The sequence below is a fragment of the Mesoplodon densirostris genome, chromosome 1 (genome assembly GCF_025265405.1).
Source record: "Mesoplodon densirostris isolate mMesDen1 chromosome 1, mMesDen1 primary haplotype, whole genome shotgun sequence".
NCBI lineage: Eukaryota > Metazoa > Chordata > Mammalia > Artiodactyla > Ziphiidae > Mesoplodon > Mesoplodon densirostris.
Window position 1 is genome coordinate 177,682,702 of NC_082661.1, and position 19,031 is coordinate 177,701,732.

Genomic DNA, 19,031 nt, shown 5'->3' on the forward strand with positions numbered 1-19,031 from the left:
CTCACTCGGACCTTCCCATCCAGCTCCACCAAGGTGACAGTGAAAGGTTCTAGGAACCCTCCTATCTTCTGCCTTCTAGAAATGAAGGGAGAAAGGAGTACCTCAATCCTGAAGTATGCAGTGGCAGGCAGGGGCAGGTGGCTCCCAGAGCCTGAATTCTAGACCCTTCTGCACACATAAAAGAACAACAGCTCCTCCACCCGCCTGGGCAAACCCAGCCCACCACCACCAGCTGCGGTTCTAGAGCAATCCCTCCTCTGGCCCAGCCCTCACCAGTGGCCAGGGGATGCTGCTGGGTCTACGGGCCGAGCCAGCAGGGTGGGCCCGGGACACAGCCTCCGCCTGCACCTGCAGCTGCTCCACAACCGGGAGACTCTCCTACCCTTTATGACTCTCTTGTCCTCACCAACTGTTTTTGCGGTCACTCCACAAAAGTTCCTCCCTGCTCCCCTCTTGGAGGAAGCCTCGCTGGCCCACCTGACTCAGCACCTCCTCCCCTTTCCCCAAAAGCCCAGCACGGAGCTCAGAGGTCAGACTGGGTCTCAGCCCCCAGGGGAGTCTGAAGGCTTCAGCTCTCAGCCAGGCAGGCTCCCAGGGCCTCCCTCCCCCAAGCACTGGGAGCCCCCTGACAGGAAGGCTCCTGTAGCGAGTCACTCACTTCTGGCTGAGCACTATGAAGAAGGAGGCGGCCTGAACACTACCTTGTAAATCAACTATACTTCAGTAAAACGAATTTAAACAAAATTTAAAGGAGGACGAGGTGGCCCGGTATCTGGTTGCCCACCCCGTGGGACTTTAGGGAATCCCATCGTGCCGGGACTGTGGGTGGAGGAATGCTCTTCTTCCCCCATCTGGCCCCTGGCTCTGGACCAAACACTGGTTCCCGCTGACCTGTCCCTCTCTCCAGCCTCAGAGAACTGGTAGTGTGAGGCCCCACCCCACGTCTGATGCCCCAGCAGCACGCCTGGGCATCCCTGGTGTGGGCACAATTGCCTTAAATATATATGTATGTATCTATTTAAGCCTTCTGCTTGGCTGCACGCAACGGCGCAGAGAATGTCAGTGACAGAGCATGAGGCAGAAACTTATTAGCGGTGATATTTCCCTGGATCCTGGCGCTGCATTCACTATTAGTTCTAATTCAGTGGCTCCCTCTACAAAAGCTTATTGTCCCCTAATGGGAAATCTACAAACCGAGTTTGACTTCTTTATTAAAAACCAACAAGCAGTGGATGAAAAGGAATCACCTGGCTCCTCTGGCCTTTTCAAGTGTGGTCCTTAGACAAAAGTGACTACACCATCCCAAGACTCTGCTCAAGAGATGATGTTCACTCACAGTCAAGGTGGCACTTATCTTTGTTGCCAGACCCGCCCTGCTGCCATGGGCAAGGGCAGACCTGGAAGGGCGGTGCAGGGTTCCTGCTTACCCGCATGACAGCTTTGAGGAAATCTGAGGTGGCTCCAGGCCAGGGCACATGCTGGCTTTTGCTGAGAGGGGAGCGAGGTGGACTCCTGCCCCCACCTGCCTCTGCACATGGAGCCCCCGCTCCCTGGTATCAGGGCGGGAGGCTGAGGCTGCTCGTCACTCTTTTATTCACAGCAGATAAAAGGTTAGTTCTGTCCCTGGGCCATCCACTTCCTGCTCTGGCTACATGTGACGAGTTGAGGCAAAAAGAGAAAGAGGCCCTCCCCAGGTCCCTTCCTTAAGTGACCACAGGTTGGGACGTGGGCTGAGGTTTGGGGCAGTCCCTGGGTTTCAAGATACCACGAGGGCGGATCTTTGAAGGCCTTGCTACTCTAAGTGTGGTCCCCTGACCAGAAGCATCAGTGTCTCCTGGGAGCATGTTAGAAATGCAGAGCTTCAGCTCTTTCCCCAGATGCACTAGATAAGAATTTGCATTTTAAGAAGACGCCCAGGGAATCCATGTGAACTCTGAGGCACACTGGTCTCAGTCACATGAAGATTGGGATATCCAAGCCTCCAAGCCTAGGGCTGTGGTGGAAAGAACGTGAACCTAGGAGTCACACAGGTCAGGATTCAAATCCTAGCTTATTAGGACTGCAAGTAAATTCAAATGCCACTTACTAGCCAGAAAGTGAGGAAGGCACTGGTGACCTTGTACCACCTTATGTTCCCTCCCTGAGCCTCATTTGCTGAATGGGATTGAGAGAGACTGTGTTACGTGAAAGCAGTTGGCTCAGTATGGAGCTAGAGATTTTTTTTTTTTTTTTTTTTTTTTTTGCGGTACGCTGGCCTCTCACTGTTGTGGCCTCTCCCATTGTGGAGCACAGGATCTGGACGCGCAGGCTCAGCGGCCATGGCTCACGGGCCTAGCCGCTCCGCGGCATGTGGGATCTTCCCAGAGCGGGGCACGAACCCGTGTCCCCTGCATCGGCAGGTGGACTATCAACCACTGCGCCACCAGGGAAGCCCTAGAGACGTTTTAATTTCCATTTGGTCAATTCTGCCTGCCCATCTCTGGGTGGCGTGGAACACCTCAACTCATTTCCCCAAACCTCCCCTACTCTCATCCTCTTTCACTTCCATTTCCCTAAAGCCTAGAGAGGGTCCCTCTCTGCCCAGCTGAGTTGTCTGGAATTCCTCTTGCACCGGAGAGCCTGGCGCACGGATGCTGCTGCTCGTACGCACATCTGTCCTATCAGCTGTACTGATGGCCCACCTTGCCAGAGCCGGGTACCACCTGCAGGATCTCATTTAATCTTCACAATATCATGAGGCAGTACCATGAGTGTCCCCATTCTGTAGATGAGGACACTGAGGCTCAGAGAGGACAAGACCCACAGGTCACATGGCTAGAGGGTGGCAGAGCTGGGTTTCAAAGCCATATGCCTCCCAAGCTGTGCTCCTCCCTCTATTCACAGTGTCCCTTTGTGGGGGGAGCAGGATTCATAGTCGCCTTCACATCCCCCCAGGACCTTCTACTGCACCGCGCACACAGGAGGAATTCACTGCTTGCTTGAGTAGAGCAAGATACTGGTTGAAAGTGATGGGGGGTGGGGGTGGGCGTCGGTCAGGGTTATAAGTGTGGCCAGGGTTAGGGGGGGTTTGGGGGCTGTGGTCAGGGTTGGGGCCATGTGGGGACGAATACCAGGACTTGTCCAGGATTAGCAGGGAGCGTACTCTGCTTCTCTGCTATCACCCTCGGCATTTCAAGGTGGGAGGTTACGGATTAAAGGCAGGCATGCATTTGGGCTTCTGTGGATCTCCTCCTGGCCATTCCCTGGAGCCTGAAGTGCCAGATCTAGGGTCCCAGACTCTGACTTTCCATTACTGGACCTGGTTCTGCAGAGACTCTCCATCCTCTCCTACCCTGAAATGCTGCTCCCACATGCCCAAGCTGCAGGGCTCCCCACAGGAATCACCCTCGACTTTTCCATCACTGCCCTGTCCTATTCCATAAGCAAGTGGGGTCCCTTGTCCAGAGCTGGCCCTGGAGCCTTGGACTTGGGTTGAAAGGATGAGACTCATTAAAGCCAGAAGTAAGGCAGCACCAGAGGCTGTTACCGAAGCCAGCTGGGACAGGAAGGTCATCCAGAAACCTGCTCTGGGCAAGATTTTGCTGAGTGTTTGTCAAATCGCAGAGTATCTCCTAACCTGGCAATCTGATCGAATCCTTCTGGAGCCAGTAATGCACTAACTCTTCCATCAACACGTGGTCACACTCTCCGCAGGCGGCAGCCTTTATGAGATGGGGGTGGGTGTCTTGCGGGACAGCGGGGAAGGCCCACTGGGCTACTGTCAGACCGTGATCTGCATCCCTGCGATTGCTGGGGGAGCTGCATGGGGTCAATGAACCAGTGTGGAGATGGATTCAGTGACATAATTTCAGACACGGAAAGCACTAACGTGTGCTTGATATTCATGTCAGACAAGCTGTGGCTTGGTTTCAGCCTCTTTTAGATCTTCACAGGAATGGAAAAAGGAAGTGAAGAAGAAAGAGGGGACCAGAGAGACAGACAGAGAAGATGACCTTCCAGGAATTCCCTTGAACTTCACCGAATATGGCTATAAATGAAGGAGTCTATGACATTTCCCCCCTGCTTGAGCCCCAGCTCCTATTCCCCCTCAGAGGGTGTCCTGAGGTCCCTGAATGAAGTTAGAGCAGGACCACTGGGCTCTTCTTGGGTCCCAGGGCCCTGTGCCTTCCATGGCTGAGCTGCGAGGCAGTTTGCTAGGGGACAGCCTTTGGGACAGTCTGCTGAGTAACTCTCTGAGCTGTGGGGACAGCAGGTTCTGGCAGGGCCCCAATACTCTGGGAAGCATTCACCACCCCATATCCTGGAAGGGCAAGGCCAGTGCACCCCTGGGTACTTACAAATACTTCGATGGTGACAGGGACAGTGCTGTTCAGAGGCGGGTTGCCAGCATCCTTGGCCATGACCGTCAGATAAATCAGCCCGTTGGGTATCTGTTCATAATCCAGGGGGCGGCTCACACTGATCACTGAAATGACAGGATAGGGCCCCAGGCCCTCTGTGAGCAGACTTTACATGTCCATCCAGCCACGGCTCCCCTTTGGGCAGAGAGGGTGTGGCTGGCTCAGCATGAGCCAACTCTGCCTTGTTTTCCCCACCTGCCTCTGAACTCCCAGAGCCCCATGGTCCTGACTTAGGTTTACTGACTGCCTGATATGTGCCAGGCATAGTGTTGAGTCCAGCAGGTGGTAACTATTTTGGTGGTAACGTAAGCCCCACTTTACAGATGAGGAAACTAGGCTCAGAGAGGTTCAGTGTCTTCCCCAAAGGCACACTGCACATGCCTGGACTCTCACCCTGAGTATCTTTCATGCTCAGCCATTGATTCTCAATTTGGGAGGGAAGATGTATTGGCTTGGGAGTGGGGGGCATGGGTAGTCTGCAAAGGCATTACCACAATATTAAATTGCCACTTTCTATTTGGAAAACAGAAACAAAATTGTTGCTTTAGTAATATAAAACCCAAGGAGGGTTCCTCTGGCTGAGAAGGTGGTGAGGTGTGAGGGTGGGCAGAGGCGTGGGACTGTTACGTTTTTAAAAGGGGGGACACAGATTTTACAGAGGCCATCGGGCTGTAGCATCCAGAGCCAGGACTGCAGCTTCTCCAAGAGCATTTCTCTGACACAAATGTGGGGTGGGAGGAGGTGTGAGCACTGCACTCAGAGCCATCCAGTGCACATCTGCTCTGCCCTGGGGACACCTAGACCATCTTCAAGTATTAGGGAAGCTTCGCAGAGGAGAGGATATCCAAATGAGCCCTAAAGCAAGCCAGAGGTTAAAGGGAAGCAGGGCAAAGGGACAGGGAGGAAGGGCTTTCCCAGCAGAAGGAAGAGACTCTTCAAAGACATGGAAGTGACCCCTGTAAGGGGAGAGAGTGTCAAGAAGTTCAAAGAGGTCGGATTCTGGTGGGGATGCAGGTGCTGAAAAGCCACCAAGAGCCAGATCACAGGGCCTCCCTGGACAGCTTTGCTGTGTGACTTTGGGCAAGTCACCTCCTGTCTCTGGGCCCCAGTTGTGTCAACAAAAAAAACCAGGTGGTCTCTTGGGATCTTGAAGCTTGAGGTTGTTGCTACTATTCCCTTTCTGGACTCACAGTGCAGCAGGCAGGGCAAGGTCCAGAGTAGGGAACTGTGCCTGGCCAAGCAGGGAAAGGCCACAGCCCAGAAGATCTGGGAAGTGGCCACACCATGCCCAAAGGATGGGGAAACTTGGCTAACAAGCCGCTACCTGGCTCCCCTCCCCCTCATCCCCCACCACAGATCCGGCCAGGCAGCCTTTCTTAATAGGAACCCCACACACTGTGGTAACTTCAGATGCCTGACTGCCCACAGGCCTAAGACTCAAAGAAAGATCTGGCTGAACTGAGACACAGATGTTGAGCCTATGAAATGGTGACCCCATACTACGTGCTGCTCCAGACGACAGGAGCTGTGGGGCAGCTTCCCAAGTGGTCCAGGGTGTCTGGGAGACAGAAGGGCTCCCTCCTGAGACAGGTGTCATGTGCAACCCTGCTCCCACCTGCCAACCCTCCTCCCCAGGCTGGGCCCTCAGTCCTGCCCCACGCGTACCTGCATAGCCCTCATACATGCTGATGTCGAAGTAGCTGCCAAAGGCGGAGGCATTGACTATGCTGTAGGTGATCTTGTTGTTGGGAGGAGAGTCTTCATCCGTTGCCTGGAAGGAAGAGGGCGGACAGGGCCCTTGAGCTTTCAGTAACCCTGGGGCCCGCAGACGGCAGGTGGGAGGGGAGGGCTGGCCCCTCTCTGAGCCCCCTTGTCTGGGTGATCCAGGCCCTCCCTGTCCCTCAGCTGGAGGCTACTCTCTGGCTCCCAGCAGACACACCTCATGTTGGGGTGTGGAGGTATCCTGGGGAATCTAGAGGGCAGGCTGAAGGCCTGGGGGAATAGAGGAAGGCCAAGCCTTACCCAGAGGATGAAAAGGGTTGCCACCATACCTGGCACGGCCATCTCCTACACCCTCAGCACCAGCTGGAGCATCTCATGCACAGAGGCCTTCCCTGACCTCTGGACTGGGTTAGGGCCCTGTGCTGGGCACCCCATTCGTCCCCCCTCCCGACTGTAACTTCTTATTTAATTTCTGTCTTCCTCGTTCTGCCTGCCTGTCAGCTCCATGGAAGCAGGAACTTTGCTTCCTGACTGAAGCTGATACCTAGAATCCAGCACAGTGTTTGGAACACAGTAGGTAATCTAATAAATGCATGTTGCATGAATGCAAGAAGGGAAGAAGGCACTTGGAATTGGGTCAGGGATCCTCCTTTCTCTTGACTGTCTCTGGGGTGACTGCATTAATTAGCTCTTTCCAGATGTCTTTGACCCTAGAGAGCCGCCAGGGGCCTCCCTCCACTCTGCATGTAAGAGGAGATGCGTGGGGAGGGAGGGCAGGGTCCACCAGGGAGCCAGGGCTACATTAGGAGGGCATGTGGTCCTGTGTTCTGTGTATCCCCCATGCCCACCTCCTCCACCTTGCCTTCATCCCTGACTCCTTCAGAAATAAGTTCTAAATGGAGGTTCTGGGTCCTGTCATTCTGGGTCTGCAGAGTGGGGAAGGGGCACGAGGACATTAAGAAGTTTCTGGTCAGAGGTCACCAACATGTGGTGGGGACTCATTGCAGGAGGATGCTTGGAGCGTAGAGTCCCAAGTTCTAGTCCCGGCTCTCTCCTCTACTAATTCATGGCATCTGTCACTCCCCTCCTGTTTCCCCTTCCATGAACTGGGTTGTGCCCATGGTTTCTGGTGCCTTCTAGCTGTAGCAGTACTGGATTCTAAGCAGTCATTAAAGGGTTTGGATGGGGGGCCTTACACAGGGAACTGCTCAGAACTCACCAAAGGGAGATGGGGGGTGAATGGAGACCTAAAATTTAAGCTGAGACAGACACTAGACTCACTCAGTAACCAGGGACATGAAGTGCCACTCAGAGGTGGCCTGACACAGATCAAGAATGTGACCCCCGATCTGAGCAGAATTCTTTGTGGATGGGCAGTTAGTACTTCTTGCAGTGGCTTCCTGAGCAGGCGGTCAAGGGGAAACCAGGGAGAGAAGGACAAGGTAAACAGACAGATCAAAGGGCAGCCCGGCATCTTACCCGGAGCCGCACCAGCTGTGTGACGGAAGGCTCATTCTCTCTCAGGGCACCCACATAGCTGTCCTTCTGGAAGGTGGGCACGTTGTCGTTGACGTCCAACACGTTGATTCTGACCCGGCCTGTGGTTTCCTCACCACCCCCGTCCCGGGCGATGACTGTCAAGGTGAAGCGCTGGATGAGCTCATAGTCCAGTCTGGCAATCAGCATGATGAGTCCCGTGTCCTTGTCCAGAGAGAACCTATGTCAGGCAGGAAGGAGGAATGGAAAGGACACCTTGGTTTCAAGCAGCTTGCAGATAAGGGCCTGCATTTACCAGCCTGTCCTTGTCCAAGGTGATAAACAGAGAGAAATTAATGAAGTCTGAAATCTGCCTTCTCTTTCATTTTCCCTAAATAAGAAGAACAGCTAAGTTTAACAGGAGGTGGGGCAGGATGTGGTGGGCAGGGATCAGTGCCACATGAGGGGTGGAGTGGTGGTCAGGTACTGAAAGGGCAGGAATGTGTTGATTTAATCAAAGAGGCGACAGGCAGAATGGCCCTCTTCTTGCTGAGAACAAGACTTTCTGCCTACTGGAGACATTTAGATGTTGAAGAACTGTGATGGTCAGAAATTCTTAAAACTGATACCACAGACATACAAACGATCATTAGTGACTATTAAGAAAAATTATATGCCAACAAATTGAACAATCTAGACAAAATGAATAAATTCCTGGAAACATACAACCTGCCAAGACTGAATCATGAAGAAATACAAAATCTGAACACACCGATTACTAGTAAGGAGATTGAACCAGTGATCAAAAATCTCCCCCAGGAGGAGCTTCAAGATGGCAGAAGAGTAAGACATGGAGATCACCCTCCCCCCCACAAATACATCAGAAATACATCTACATGTGGAACAACTCCTACAGAACACCTACTGAATGCTGGCAGAAGACCTCAGACCTCCCAAAAGGCAAGAAACTCCCCACGTACCTGGGTAGGGCAAAAGAAAAAAGAAAAAACAGAGACAAAAGAATAGGGACGGGACCTGCACCTCTGGGAGGGAGCTGTGAAGGAGGAAAGGTTGCCACACACTAGGAAGGCCCTTTGCGGGCGGAGATTGCGGGGGGTGGGGGGAAGCTTCAGAGTAGCGGAGGAGAGCGCAGAAACAGGGGTGCGGAGGGCAAAGCGGAGAGATTTGCGCACAGAGGATCAGCGCCGACCAGCACTCACCAGCCCGAGAGGCTTGTCTGCTCACCCGCCAGGGCGGGCAGGGCTGGGAGCTGAGGCTCGGGCTTTGGTCGGATCCCAGGGAGAGGACTGGGGTTGGTGGCGTGAACACAGCCTGCAGGGGGCTAGTGCGCCACAGCTAGCCGGGAGGGAGTCCGGGAAAAGGTCTGGAGCTGCTGAAGAGGCAAGAAACTTTTTCTTGCCTCTTTGTTTCCTGGTGCGTGAGGAGAGGGGATTCAGAGCACCGCTTTAATGAGCTCCAGAGACGGGCGAGAGCCGCGGCTATCAGCGTGGACCCCAGAGATGGGCATGAGACGCTAAGGCTGCCGCTGCCGCCACCAAGAAGCCTGTGTGAGAGCGCAGGTCACTGTCCACACCCCCTTTCAGGGAGCCTGTGCAGCCTGCCACTGCCAGGGTCCCGTGATCCAGGGACAAATTCCCCCGGAGAACGCACGGCGCGCCTCAGGCTGGTGCAACGTCCCGTCGGCCTCTGCCGCCGCATGCTCGCCCCGCATCCGTACCCCTCCCTCCCCCCGGCCTGAGTGAGCCAGAGCCCCCAAAGCTGCTGCTCCTTTAACCCCATCCTGTCTGGGCGGGAAAAGACGCCCTCAGGCGGCCTACACGCAGAGGCGGGTCCAATTCCAAAGCTGAACCCCAGGAGCTGTGCGAACAAAGAAGAGAAAGGGAAATTTCTCCCAGCAGCCTCAGGAGCAGTGGATTAAATCTCCACAATCAACTTGATGTACCCTGCATCGGTAGAATACCTGAATAGACAATGAATCATCCCAAATTGAGGAGGTGGACTTTGGGAGCACCGATATATATATATATATATATTTTTCCCCTTTTTCTCAGTTTGTGAGTGTGTATGTGTATGCTTCTGTGTGTGATTTTGTCTGAATAGCTCTGCTTTTACCATTTGTCCTAGGGTTCAGTCTGTCCGTTTTTTTGTTTGTTTGTTTGTTTTAGTATAGTTTGTAGCACTTGTTATTTATTATTGGTGGATTTGTTTTGGTTGCTCTCTCTTTTTTATTACTTAAAATTTTTTTAAATAATTATTTTTTAATTTTTAATTTTAGTAAATTTTTAATTTAGTTTTATCTTCTTCTTTCTTTCTTTCTTTTCTCCCATTTATTCTGAGCTGTGTGGATGACAGGCTCTTGGTGCTCCAGCCAGGCATCAGGGCTGCACCTCTAAGGGGGGAGAAACAAGTTCAGGACATTGGTCCACAAGAGACTTCCCAGCTCCACGTAATATCAAATGGTGAAAATCCCCCAGAGGTCTCCATCTTAACATCAAGACCCAGTTCCACTCAATGACCAGCAAGCTCCAGTGCTGGACACCCCATGCCAAACAACTAGCAAGACAGGAACACAACCCCACCCATTAGCAGAGAGGCTGCCTAAAACCATAATAAGGCCACAGACACCCCAAAACACACCACCAGACATGGACCTGCCCACCAGAAAGACAAGATCCAGCCTCATCCACCAGAACACAGGCACTAGTCCCCTCCACCAGGAAGCCTGCACAACCCACTGAACCAACCTTAGCCACTGGGGGTAGACATCAAAATAATCTATAATTTTACGGGCATCAAAATAACTGTAGCTTGTTCTGCCCATGTATGTAAATAGGCAACTAAAACTGTCAGCAAAGTGATGCTACAGAACTACATTGACATCTTCCACTCTAAGAATATGGCACCCTATGTCAGCAGGAAGAAGTTACAGAAGATAGACCTTCACCCATAATCCCACAAAAATGGAATGATGTTCTGACAAGTGGGGATTTGTAAGCAGCTTTTGGCAGGAAAGAGCTCTTTGCAGAAGAGAGCACTCTGCAGGAGGCCCCTTTGTTTTGTCACTTTAGCAAAGCTATATTGTAACTAATATAACCATGCACCCCCATGCTCTGCTCATCTCTGGCCCTAGCACACATTTCATATCTTTTGATCACACATACCTTGACTAACCTGTTGGTTCTTTCCATAGATCAAAGAAGTAGAAATGAAGAAAAAGTAATTAACAGATGACCAGATTGTTTCCCTAGCTTCCCCTTCAGTAATCTTTCAAATAAACTTTGTGAACAAACTGTGTGAGCAAAATAGCATCTAAAGAAAGATCACTAGGAGTCAACAAGCCTGCATTCAGTGGGAGATGGCAATGACTCAGACCCCCATCTCAATGATTAACTGAAATTACTTGTCCTTTTCCCTTTAAAACCTTTCATGGTAAAGCAGAATCTTGGGAGTTAGTTTTTGAGGGACATGAGTCCACCTTCTCCCCAGATTGCCAGCATTCTGATTAAAAGCAACTTTCCTTTCTACCAAAAAAACAATGAGAACTACGAACTTGCAGTCTGTGAAAAGGAGACCCCAAACACAATAAGTTAAGCAAGATGAGACGAGAGAGAAACACACAGGAGATGAAGAAGCAAGGTAAAAACCCACCAGACCTAACAAATGAAGAGGAAATAGGTAGTCTACCTGAAAAAGAATTCAGAATAATGATAGTAAAGATGATCCAAAATCTTGGAAATAGAATGGAGAAAATACAAGAAAAGTTTAACAAGGACCTAGAAGAACTAAAGAGCAAACAAACAGTGATGAACAACACAATAAATGAAATTAAATATTCTCTAGAAGGGATCAATAGCAGAATAACTGAAGCAGAAGAATGGATAAGTGACCTGGAAGATAAAATAGTGGAAATAACTACTGCAGAGCAGAATAAAGAAAAAAGAATGAAAAGAACTGAGGACAGTCTCAGAGACCTCTGGGACAACATTAAACACACCAACATTCGAATTATAGGGGTCCCAGAAGAAAAAGAGGAAATGAAAGGGACTGAGAAAATATTTGAAGAGATTATAGTTGAAAACTTCCCTAATATGGGAAAGTAAATAGTTAATCTAGTCCAGGAAGCACAGAAAGTCCCATACAGGATAAATCCAAGGAGAAATGCACCAAGACACATATTAATCAAACTATCAAAAATTAAATACAAAGAAAAAATATTAAAAGCAGCAAGGGAAAACCAACAAATAACATACAAAGGAATCCCCATAAGGTGAACAGCTGATCTTTCAGCAGAAACTCAGCAAGCCAGAAGAGAGTAGCAGGACATATTTAAAGTGATGAAGGGGAAAAACCTACAACCAAGATTACTCTACCCAGCAAGGATCTCATTCACATTTGACGGAGAAATTAAAACCTCTACAGACAAGCAAAACCTAAGAGAATTCAGCACCACCAAACCAGTTTTACAACAAATGCTAAAGGAACTTCTCTAGGCAGGAAACACAAGAGAAGGAAAAGACCTATAATAACAAACCCAAAACAATTAAGAAAATGGTAATAGGAACATACATATCAATAATTACCTTAAATGTGAATGGATTAAATGCTCCAACCAAAAGACATAGACTGGCTGAATGGATACAAAAACAAGACCCATACATATGCTGGCTACAAGAGACCCACTTCAGACCTAGGGACACATACAGACTGAAAGTTAGGGGATGGAAAAAGATATTCCATGCAAATGGAAACCAAAAGAAAGCTGGAGTAGTAATTCTCACATCAGACAAAATAGACTTTAAAACAAAGATTATTACAAGAGACAAAGAAGGACACTACATAATCATCAAGGGATCAATCAAAGAAGATATAACAATTGTAAATATTTATGCACCCAACATAGGAGCACCTCAATACATAAGGCAAATACTAACAGCCACAAAAGGGGAAATAGACAGTAACACAGTCATAGTAGGGGACTTTAACACCCCACTTTCACCAATGGAGAGATCATCCAAAATGAAAATAAATAAATAAACACAAGCTTTAAAGGATATATTAAACAAGATGGACTTAATTGATATTTATAGGACAATCCATTCAAAAACAACAGAATACACTTTCTTCTCAAGTGCTCATGGAACATTCTCCAGGATAGATCATATCTTGGGTCACAAATCAAGCCTTGGTAAATTTAAGAAAATTGAAATCGTATCAAGTATCTTTTCTGACAACAACGCTGTGAGACTAAATATCAATTACAGGAAAAAATCTGTAAAAAATACAAACACATGGAGGCTAAACAATACACTACTTAATAACCAAGAGGTTACTGAAGAAATCAAAGAGGAAATAAAAAAATATGGAGAAACAAATGACAATGAAAACACAATGACCCAAAACCTACAGGATGAAGCAAAAGCAGTTCTAAGAGGGAAGTTTATAGCAATACAATCCTACCTTAAGAAACAAGAAAAATCCAAATAACAACCTAAACTTACACCTAAAGCAATTAGAGAAAGAAGAACAACAAAACCCCAAAGTTAGCAAAAGGAAAGAAATCATAAATATCAGATCAGAAATAAATGAAAAAGAAATGAAGGAAGTGATAGCAAAGATCAATAAAACTAAAAGCTGGTTCTTTGAGAAGATAAACAAAATTGATAAACCACTAGCCAGACTCATTAAGAAAAAAAGGGAGAAGACTCAAATCAATAGAATTAGAAATGAAAAGGAGAAGTAACAACTGACACTGCAGAAATACAAACGATCATGAGAGATTACTACAAGCAACTCTATGCCAATAAAATGGACAACCTGGAAGAAATGGACAAATGCTTAGAAATGCACAACCTTCTGAGACTGAATCAGGAAGAAAGAGAAAATATGAACAGACCAATCACAAGAACTGAAATTGAAACTGTGATTTAAAATCTTCCAACAAACAAAAGCCAAGGACCAGATGGCTTCACAGGCGAATTCTATCAAACATTTAGAGAAGAGCTAACACCTATCGTTCTCAAACTCTTCCAAAATATAGCAGAGGGAGGAACACCCCCAAACTCTTTCTATGAGGCCACCATCACCCTGATACCAAAACCAGACAAAGATGTCACAAAAAAAGAAAACTACAGGCCAATATCACTGATGAACATAAGATGCAAAAATCCTCAAAAAAATACTAACAAACAGAATCCAGCAGCACATTAAAAAGATCATACACTATGAACAAATGGGGTTTATCCCAGGAATGCAAGGATTCTTCAATATACACAAATCAATCAATGTGATACACCATATTAACAAATTGAAGGAGAAAAACCATATGATCATCTCAATAGATGCAGAGAAAGCTTTTGACAAAATTCAACACCCATTTATGATAAAAACCCTCCAGAAAGTAGGCATAGAGGGAACTTACCTCAACATAATAAAGGCCATATATGACAAATCCACAGCCAACATCATTTCCAATGGTGAAAAACTGAAACCATTTCCAGTAAGATCAGCAAAAAGACAAGGCTGCCCACTCTAATGACTATTATTCAACATAGTTTTGGAAGTTTTAGCCACAGCAATCAGAGAAGAAAAAGAAATAAAAGGAATCCAAATTGGAAAAGAAGAAGTAAAGCTGTCACTGATTGCAGATGACATTATACTATACATAGAGAATCCTAAAGATTCTACCAGAGAACTACTACAGCTAATCATTGAATTTGGTAAAGTAGCAGGATACAAAATTAATGCACAGAAATCTCTTGCATTCCTATACACTAATGATGAAAAATCTGAAAGTGAAATTAAGAAAACACTCCCATTTACCACTGCAACAAAAAGAATAAAACACCTAGGAATAAACCTACCTAAGGAGACAAAAGACTTGTATGCAGAAAACTATAAGACCCTGATGAAAGAAATTAAAGATGATATAAATAGATAGTGAGATATACCATGTTCTTGAATTGGAAGAATCAACATTGTGAAAATGACTATACTACCCAAAGCAATCTACAGATACAATGCAATACCTATCAAATTACCAATGGCATTTTTCACAGAACTAGAGCAAAAAATTTCACAATTTGTATGGAAACACAAAAGACCCCAAATAGCCAAAGCAATCTTGACAAAGAGAAATGGAGCTGGAGGAATCAGGCTCTGACTTCAGACTATACTACAAAGCTACAGTAATCAAGACAGTATGGTACTGGCACAAAAACAGAAATATAGATCAATGGCACAGGATAGAAAGCCCAGAGATAAACCCATGCACATATGGTCACCTTATCTTTCATAAAGGAGGCAAGAATATACAGTGGAGAAAAGACAGCCTCTTTAATAACTGGTGCTGGGAAAACTGGACAGCTACATGTAAAAGAATGAAATTAGAACACTCCATAACACCATACGCAAAAGTAAACTCAAAATGGATTAAAGACCTAAATGTAAGGCCAGACACTATAAAACTCTTAGAGGAAAACATAGGCAGAACACTCCATGACATAAATCACAGCAAGATCCTTTTTGACACACCTCCTAGAGAAATGGAAATAAACACAAAAATAAACAAATGGGACCTAATGAAACTTAAAAGCTTTTGCACAGCAAAGGAAACCATAAACAAGACAAAAAGACAACCCTCAGAATGGGAGAAAATATTTGCAAATGAAGCAACTGACAAAGGATTAATCTCCAAAATTTACAAGCAGCTCATGCAGCTCAATATCAAAAAAAACAAACAACCCAATCCACAAATGGGCAGAAGACCTAAACAGACATTGCTCCAAAGAAGATATACAGATTGCCAACAAACACATGAAAGGATGCTCAACATCATTAATCATTGGAGAAGTGTAAGTCAAAACTACAATGAGATATCATCTCACATTGTTCAGAATGGCCATCATCAAAAAATGTACAAGCAATAAATGCTGGAGAGGGTGTGGAGAAGAGGGAACCATCTTGCAGTGTTAGTGGGAATGTAAATTGATACAGCCACTATGGAGAACAGTATGGAGGTTCCCTAAAAAACTAAAAATAGAAGTACCATATGACCCAGCAATCCCACTACTGGGCATATACCCTGAGAAAACCATAATTCAAAGAGAGTCATGTACCAAAATATTCATTGCAGCTCTGTTTACAATAGCCAGGACATGTAAGCAACCTAGTGTCCATCGACAGATGAATGGATAAAGAAGATGTGGCTCATGTATACAATGGAATATTACTCAGCCATAAAAAGAAACGAAATTGAGTTATTTGTAGTGAGGTGGATGGACCTAGAGTCTGTCATACAGAGTGAAGTAAGTCAGAAAGAGAAAAACAAATATCGTATGTTAACACATATATATGGAATCTAAAAATAAAAAAATAAATGGTCATGAAGAACCTAGGGGCAAGACGTGAATAAAGACGCAGACCTACTAGAGAATGGACTTGAGGATATGGGGAGGGGGAAGGGTAAGCTGGGACAAAGTGAGAGAGTGGCATGGACATATATACACTACCAAATGTAAAATAGATAGCTACTGGGAAGCAGCCACATAGCACAGGGATATCAGCTTGGTGCTTTGTGACCACCTAGAGGGGTGGGACAGGGAGGGTGGGAGGGAGGGAGATGCAAGAGGGAAGAGATACGGGGATATACATATATGTCTAACTGATTCACTCTGTTATAATGCAGAAACAAACACACCATTGTAAAGCAATTATACTCCAATAAATATGTTAAAAAAAATCTCCCCCAAACAAAAGTCCAAGACCAGGTGGCTTCACTGGTGAATTCTATCAAAAATTTAAAGAACAATCAATTCCAAACCTTCTCAAACTCTTCCCAAAAACAGAAGAGTAAGGAGTACTTCCAAACTCATTTTATGATTCCAGCATTAACCTGATACCAAAACCAGACAAGGACAACACAAGAAAAGAAAATTACAGGCCAATATCCTTGATGAACAAAGATGTAAAAACTTCACAAAATATTAGCCAACCAAATTCAACAGAACATTAAGAGGATCATATACCATGATCAAGTGGGATTTATTCCAGGGATGCAAAGATGGTTCAACATCTGCAAATCAATGTGACACACTACATTAACACAGTGAAAGATAATATCATATGATCATCTCAATAAATACAGAATAAGCATGTGACAAATTTCAATATCCATTTATGATAACAATTCTCAACAAACTGGGTATAGAGGGAAAGTACCTCAGGATAATAAAAGCCATATGTGACAAGCCCAAAGCTAGCATTATACTCAATGCTGAAAACTTGAAAGCTTTATCTCTAAGATCAGAACAAGATAATGATGTCCACTCTCACCACTTTTATTCAAGTAGTACTGGAAATCCTAGCCAGAACAATTAAGCAAGAAAAAAAAAAGCCATTCAAATCTGAAAAGAAGTAAAATTGTCACTACTTGCAGATGACATGATATTATATAAAGAAAACCCAAGACTCCACCAAAAAACTGTCAGAATAAAAGGAATTTGGTATAGTTGCAGTATACAAAATCAATATACAAAAATCGGTTTCATTTCTACACACTAATAATGAACTATCAGAAAGAAAAATTAAGAATAAAATCCCATTTACAGTCGCATCAAAAAACAATAAAATACTACCTAGGAATAAATTTAACCAAGGAGATGAAAGACCTGCACGCTGAAAAATATGACATTGATGAAAGAAATGGAAGAAGACCAATAAATAGAAAGATATTCCAAGTTCATGGATTGGAAGAATTAATATTGCTAAAATGTCCAAACTACCTAGAGCAATCTGCAGATTCAGTGCAGTCTCTACCAAAATTCCAATGGCATTTTTCACAGAAATAGAACAAACAATCCTAAAATTTGTGTGGAACCATAACAGACCCCTGGTAGCCAAACTAATCTTGAGAAAGAAGAATAAAGCATCATGCTCCCTGATTTCAAACTATATCACAAAGTTATAGGAATCAAAACAGTATGGTAGTGGCATAAAAGCAAACACATAGATCAGAGGAACTCTGGTCTGAAGTGCTGGGTGGAGGCCTCTGTCTGTGGTACCCTATGAGCAAGTGAAGCTAGATGAAGCACAAAGGAAAGGAAAAAAAATGTTCTTGTTGGGAGACAAGATGGCAGAGTAGAAGATGTGACCTGACCTCTTCTTATGAAAAGACCAAAATCACAACTAACTGCTGAATACCCATCAACAACAACAACACTGGAACCTACCAAAAAAGATATCTTACATCCAAAGACAAAGAAGAAACCATAAAGAGATGATATGAGGGGTGCAATCATGAAAAAATCAAATCCCATACCCACTGGGTGGGCAGCCCACAAACTGGAAAATAATTATACCACAGAAGTTCTCCCACAGGAGTGAAAGTTCTGAGCCCCACATCAGGGTCCCTAGCCTGGGGGTCTGGCAATGGGAGGGGGAGCCCCCAGAGAATCTGGCTTTGAAGACCAGCAGGGTTTGATCACAGAAATTCCAAAGGACTGGGGGAAACAGAAATTCCATTTGTGGAGTGCGCACACAAGGTCTTGTGCACACCAGGATCCAGGAAAAAAACAGTGACCTCATAAGAGCCTGGGTCACACCTACCTACTGGTATTGGCAAGTCTACTGCAAATGTGGGGGCAGTTGTGGCTTACTGCACGGACAAAGACACTGGAAGCCACAGTTCTGGTGAGTACTTATTGGCATAAGCACTCCTGGAGGTGGCCATTTTCTCACAAAGACCTGGCCCCAGCCAACAGCCTGTAAGCTCCAGTGCTGGGATGCCTCAGACTAAAAAACAAACAAGGAGGGAAAACAGCCTTACCCATCAGCAAACAGGCTCCTGAAAGTCTTCCTGACCACAAAACTGCCTGCTAAACACAACCTCTGACAAAGCTCTGCCCATCAGAGGGACAAGATCCAGCTCTACCTGCCAGTGGGCAGGAACCAGTAGCTCCCACCAGGAAACCTGCACAAGCCTCTCAGACTGCCTCATCCACCAAGGTGCAGAAAGCAGAAGCAAGAAGAACTACAACACTGCAGCCTGTGGGACAGAAACCGTAATCATAGAAAGTTAGGCAAAATAAGACAGCAGAGGAATATGTTTCCAGAAGGAAAAACATAAAACCCCAGAAGAACAACTAAGTGAAGAGGAGACAGGCAATCTACTCAAAAAAGAATTCAGAGAAATGACAGTAAAGATGTTCCAAGATCTCAGAAAAAGAATGGTGGCACAGATCAAGAAGACACAAGAAATATTTAACAAAGACCTAGAAGAACTAAAGAACAAACAGAGATGAACAATACAATAAGTGAAATGAAAAATACACTAGAAGGAATCAATAGCAGAGGAACGGAGGCAGAAAACCAATAAGTGACCTGGAAGACAGAACGGTGGAAATCACTGCCACGGAA

The 19,031-nt window shown here is 46.0% G+C and overlaps 1 protein-coding gene across 1 annotated transcript in view; it reads right to left on the reverse strand.

Annotated features, from left to right (window-relative positions):
* CDH23 (cadherin related 23) overlaps positions 1 to 19,031 on the reverse strand; it is a 408,054-nt gene that overhangs the window by 121,032 nt on the left and 267,991 nt on the right. Inside the window, exons 15-17 of the mRNA XM_060092078.1 lie at positions 7,602 to 7,839; positions 6,066 to 6,171; positions 4,338 to 4,465 (exon numbers count right to left, since the gene is read on the reverse strand). Coding sequence (XP_059948061.1) covers positions 4,338 to 4,465; positions 6,066 to 6,171; positions 7,602 to 7,839 — 472 coding nt within the window. The remainder of the gene's footprint in view (positions 1 to 4,337; positions 4,466 to 6,065; positions 6,172 to 7,601; positions 7,840 to 19,031) is intronic.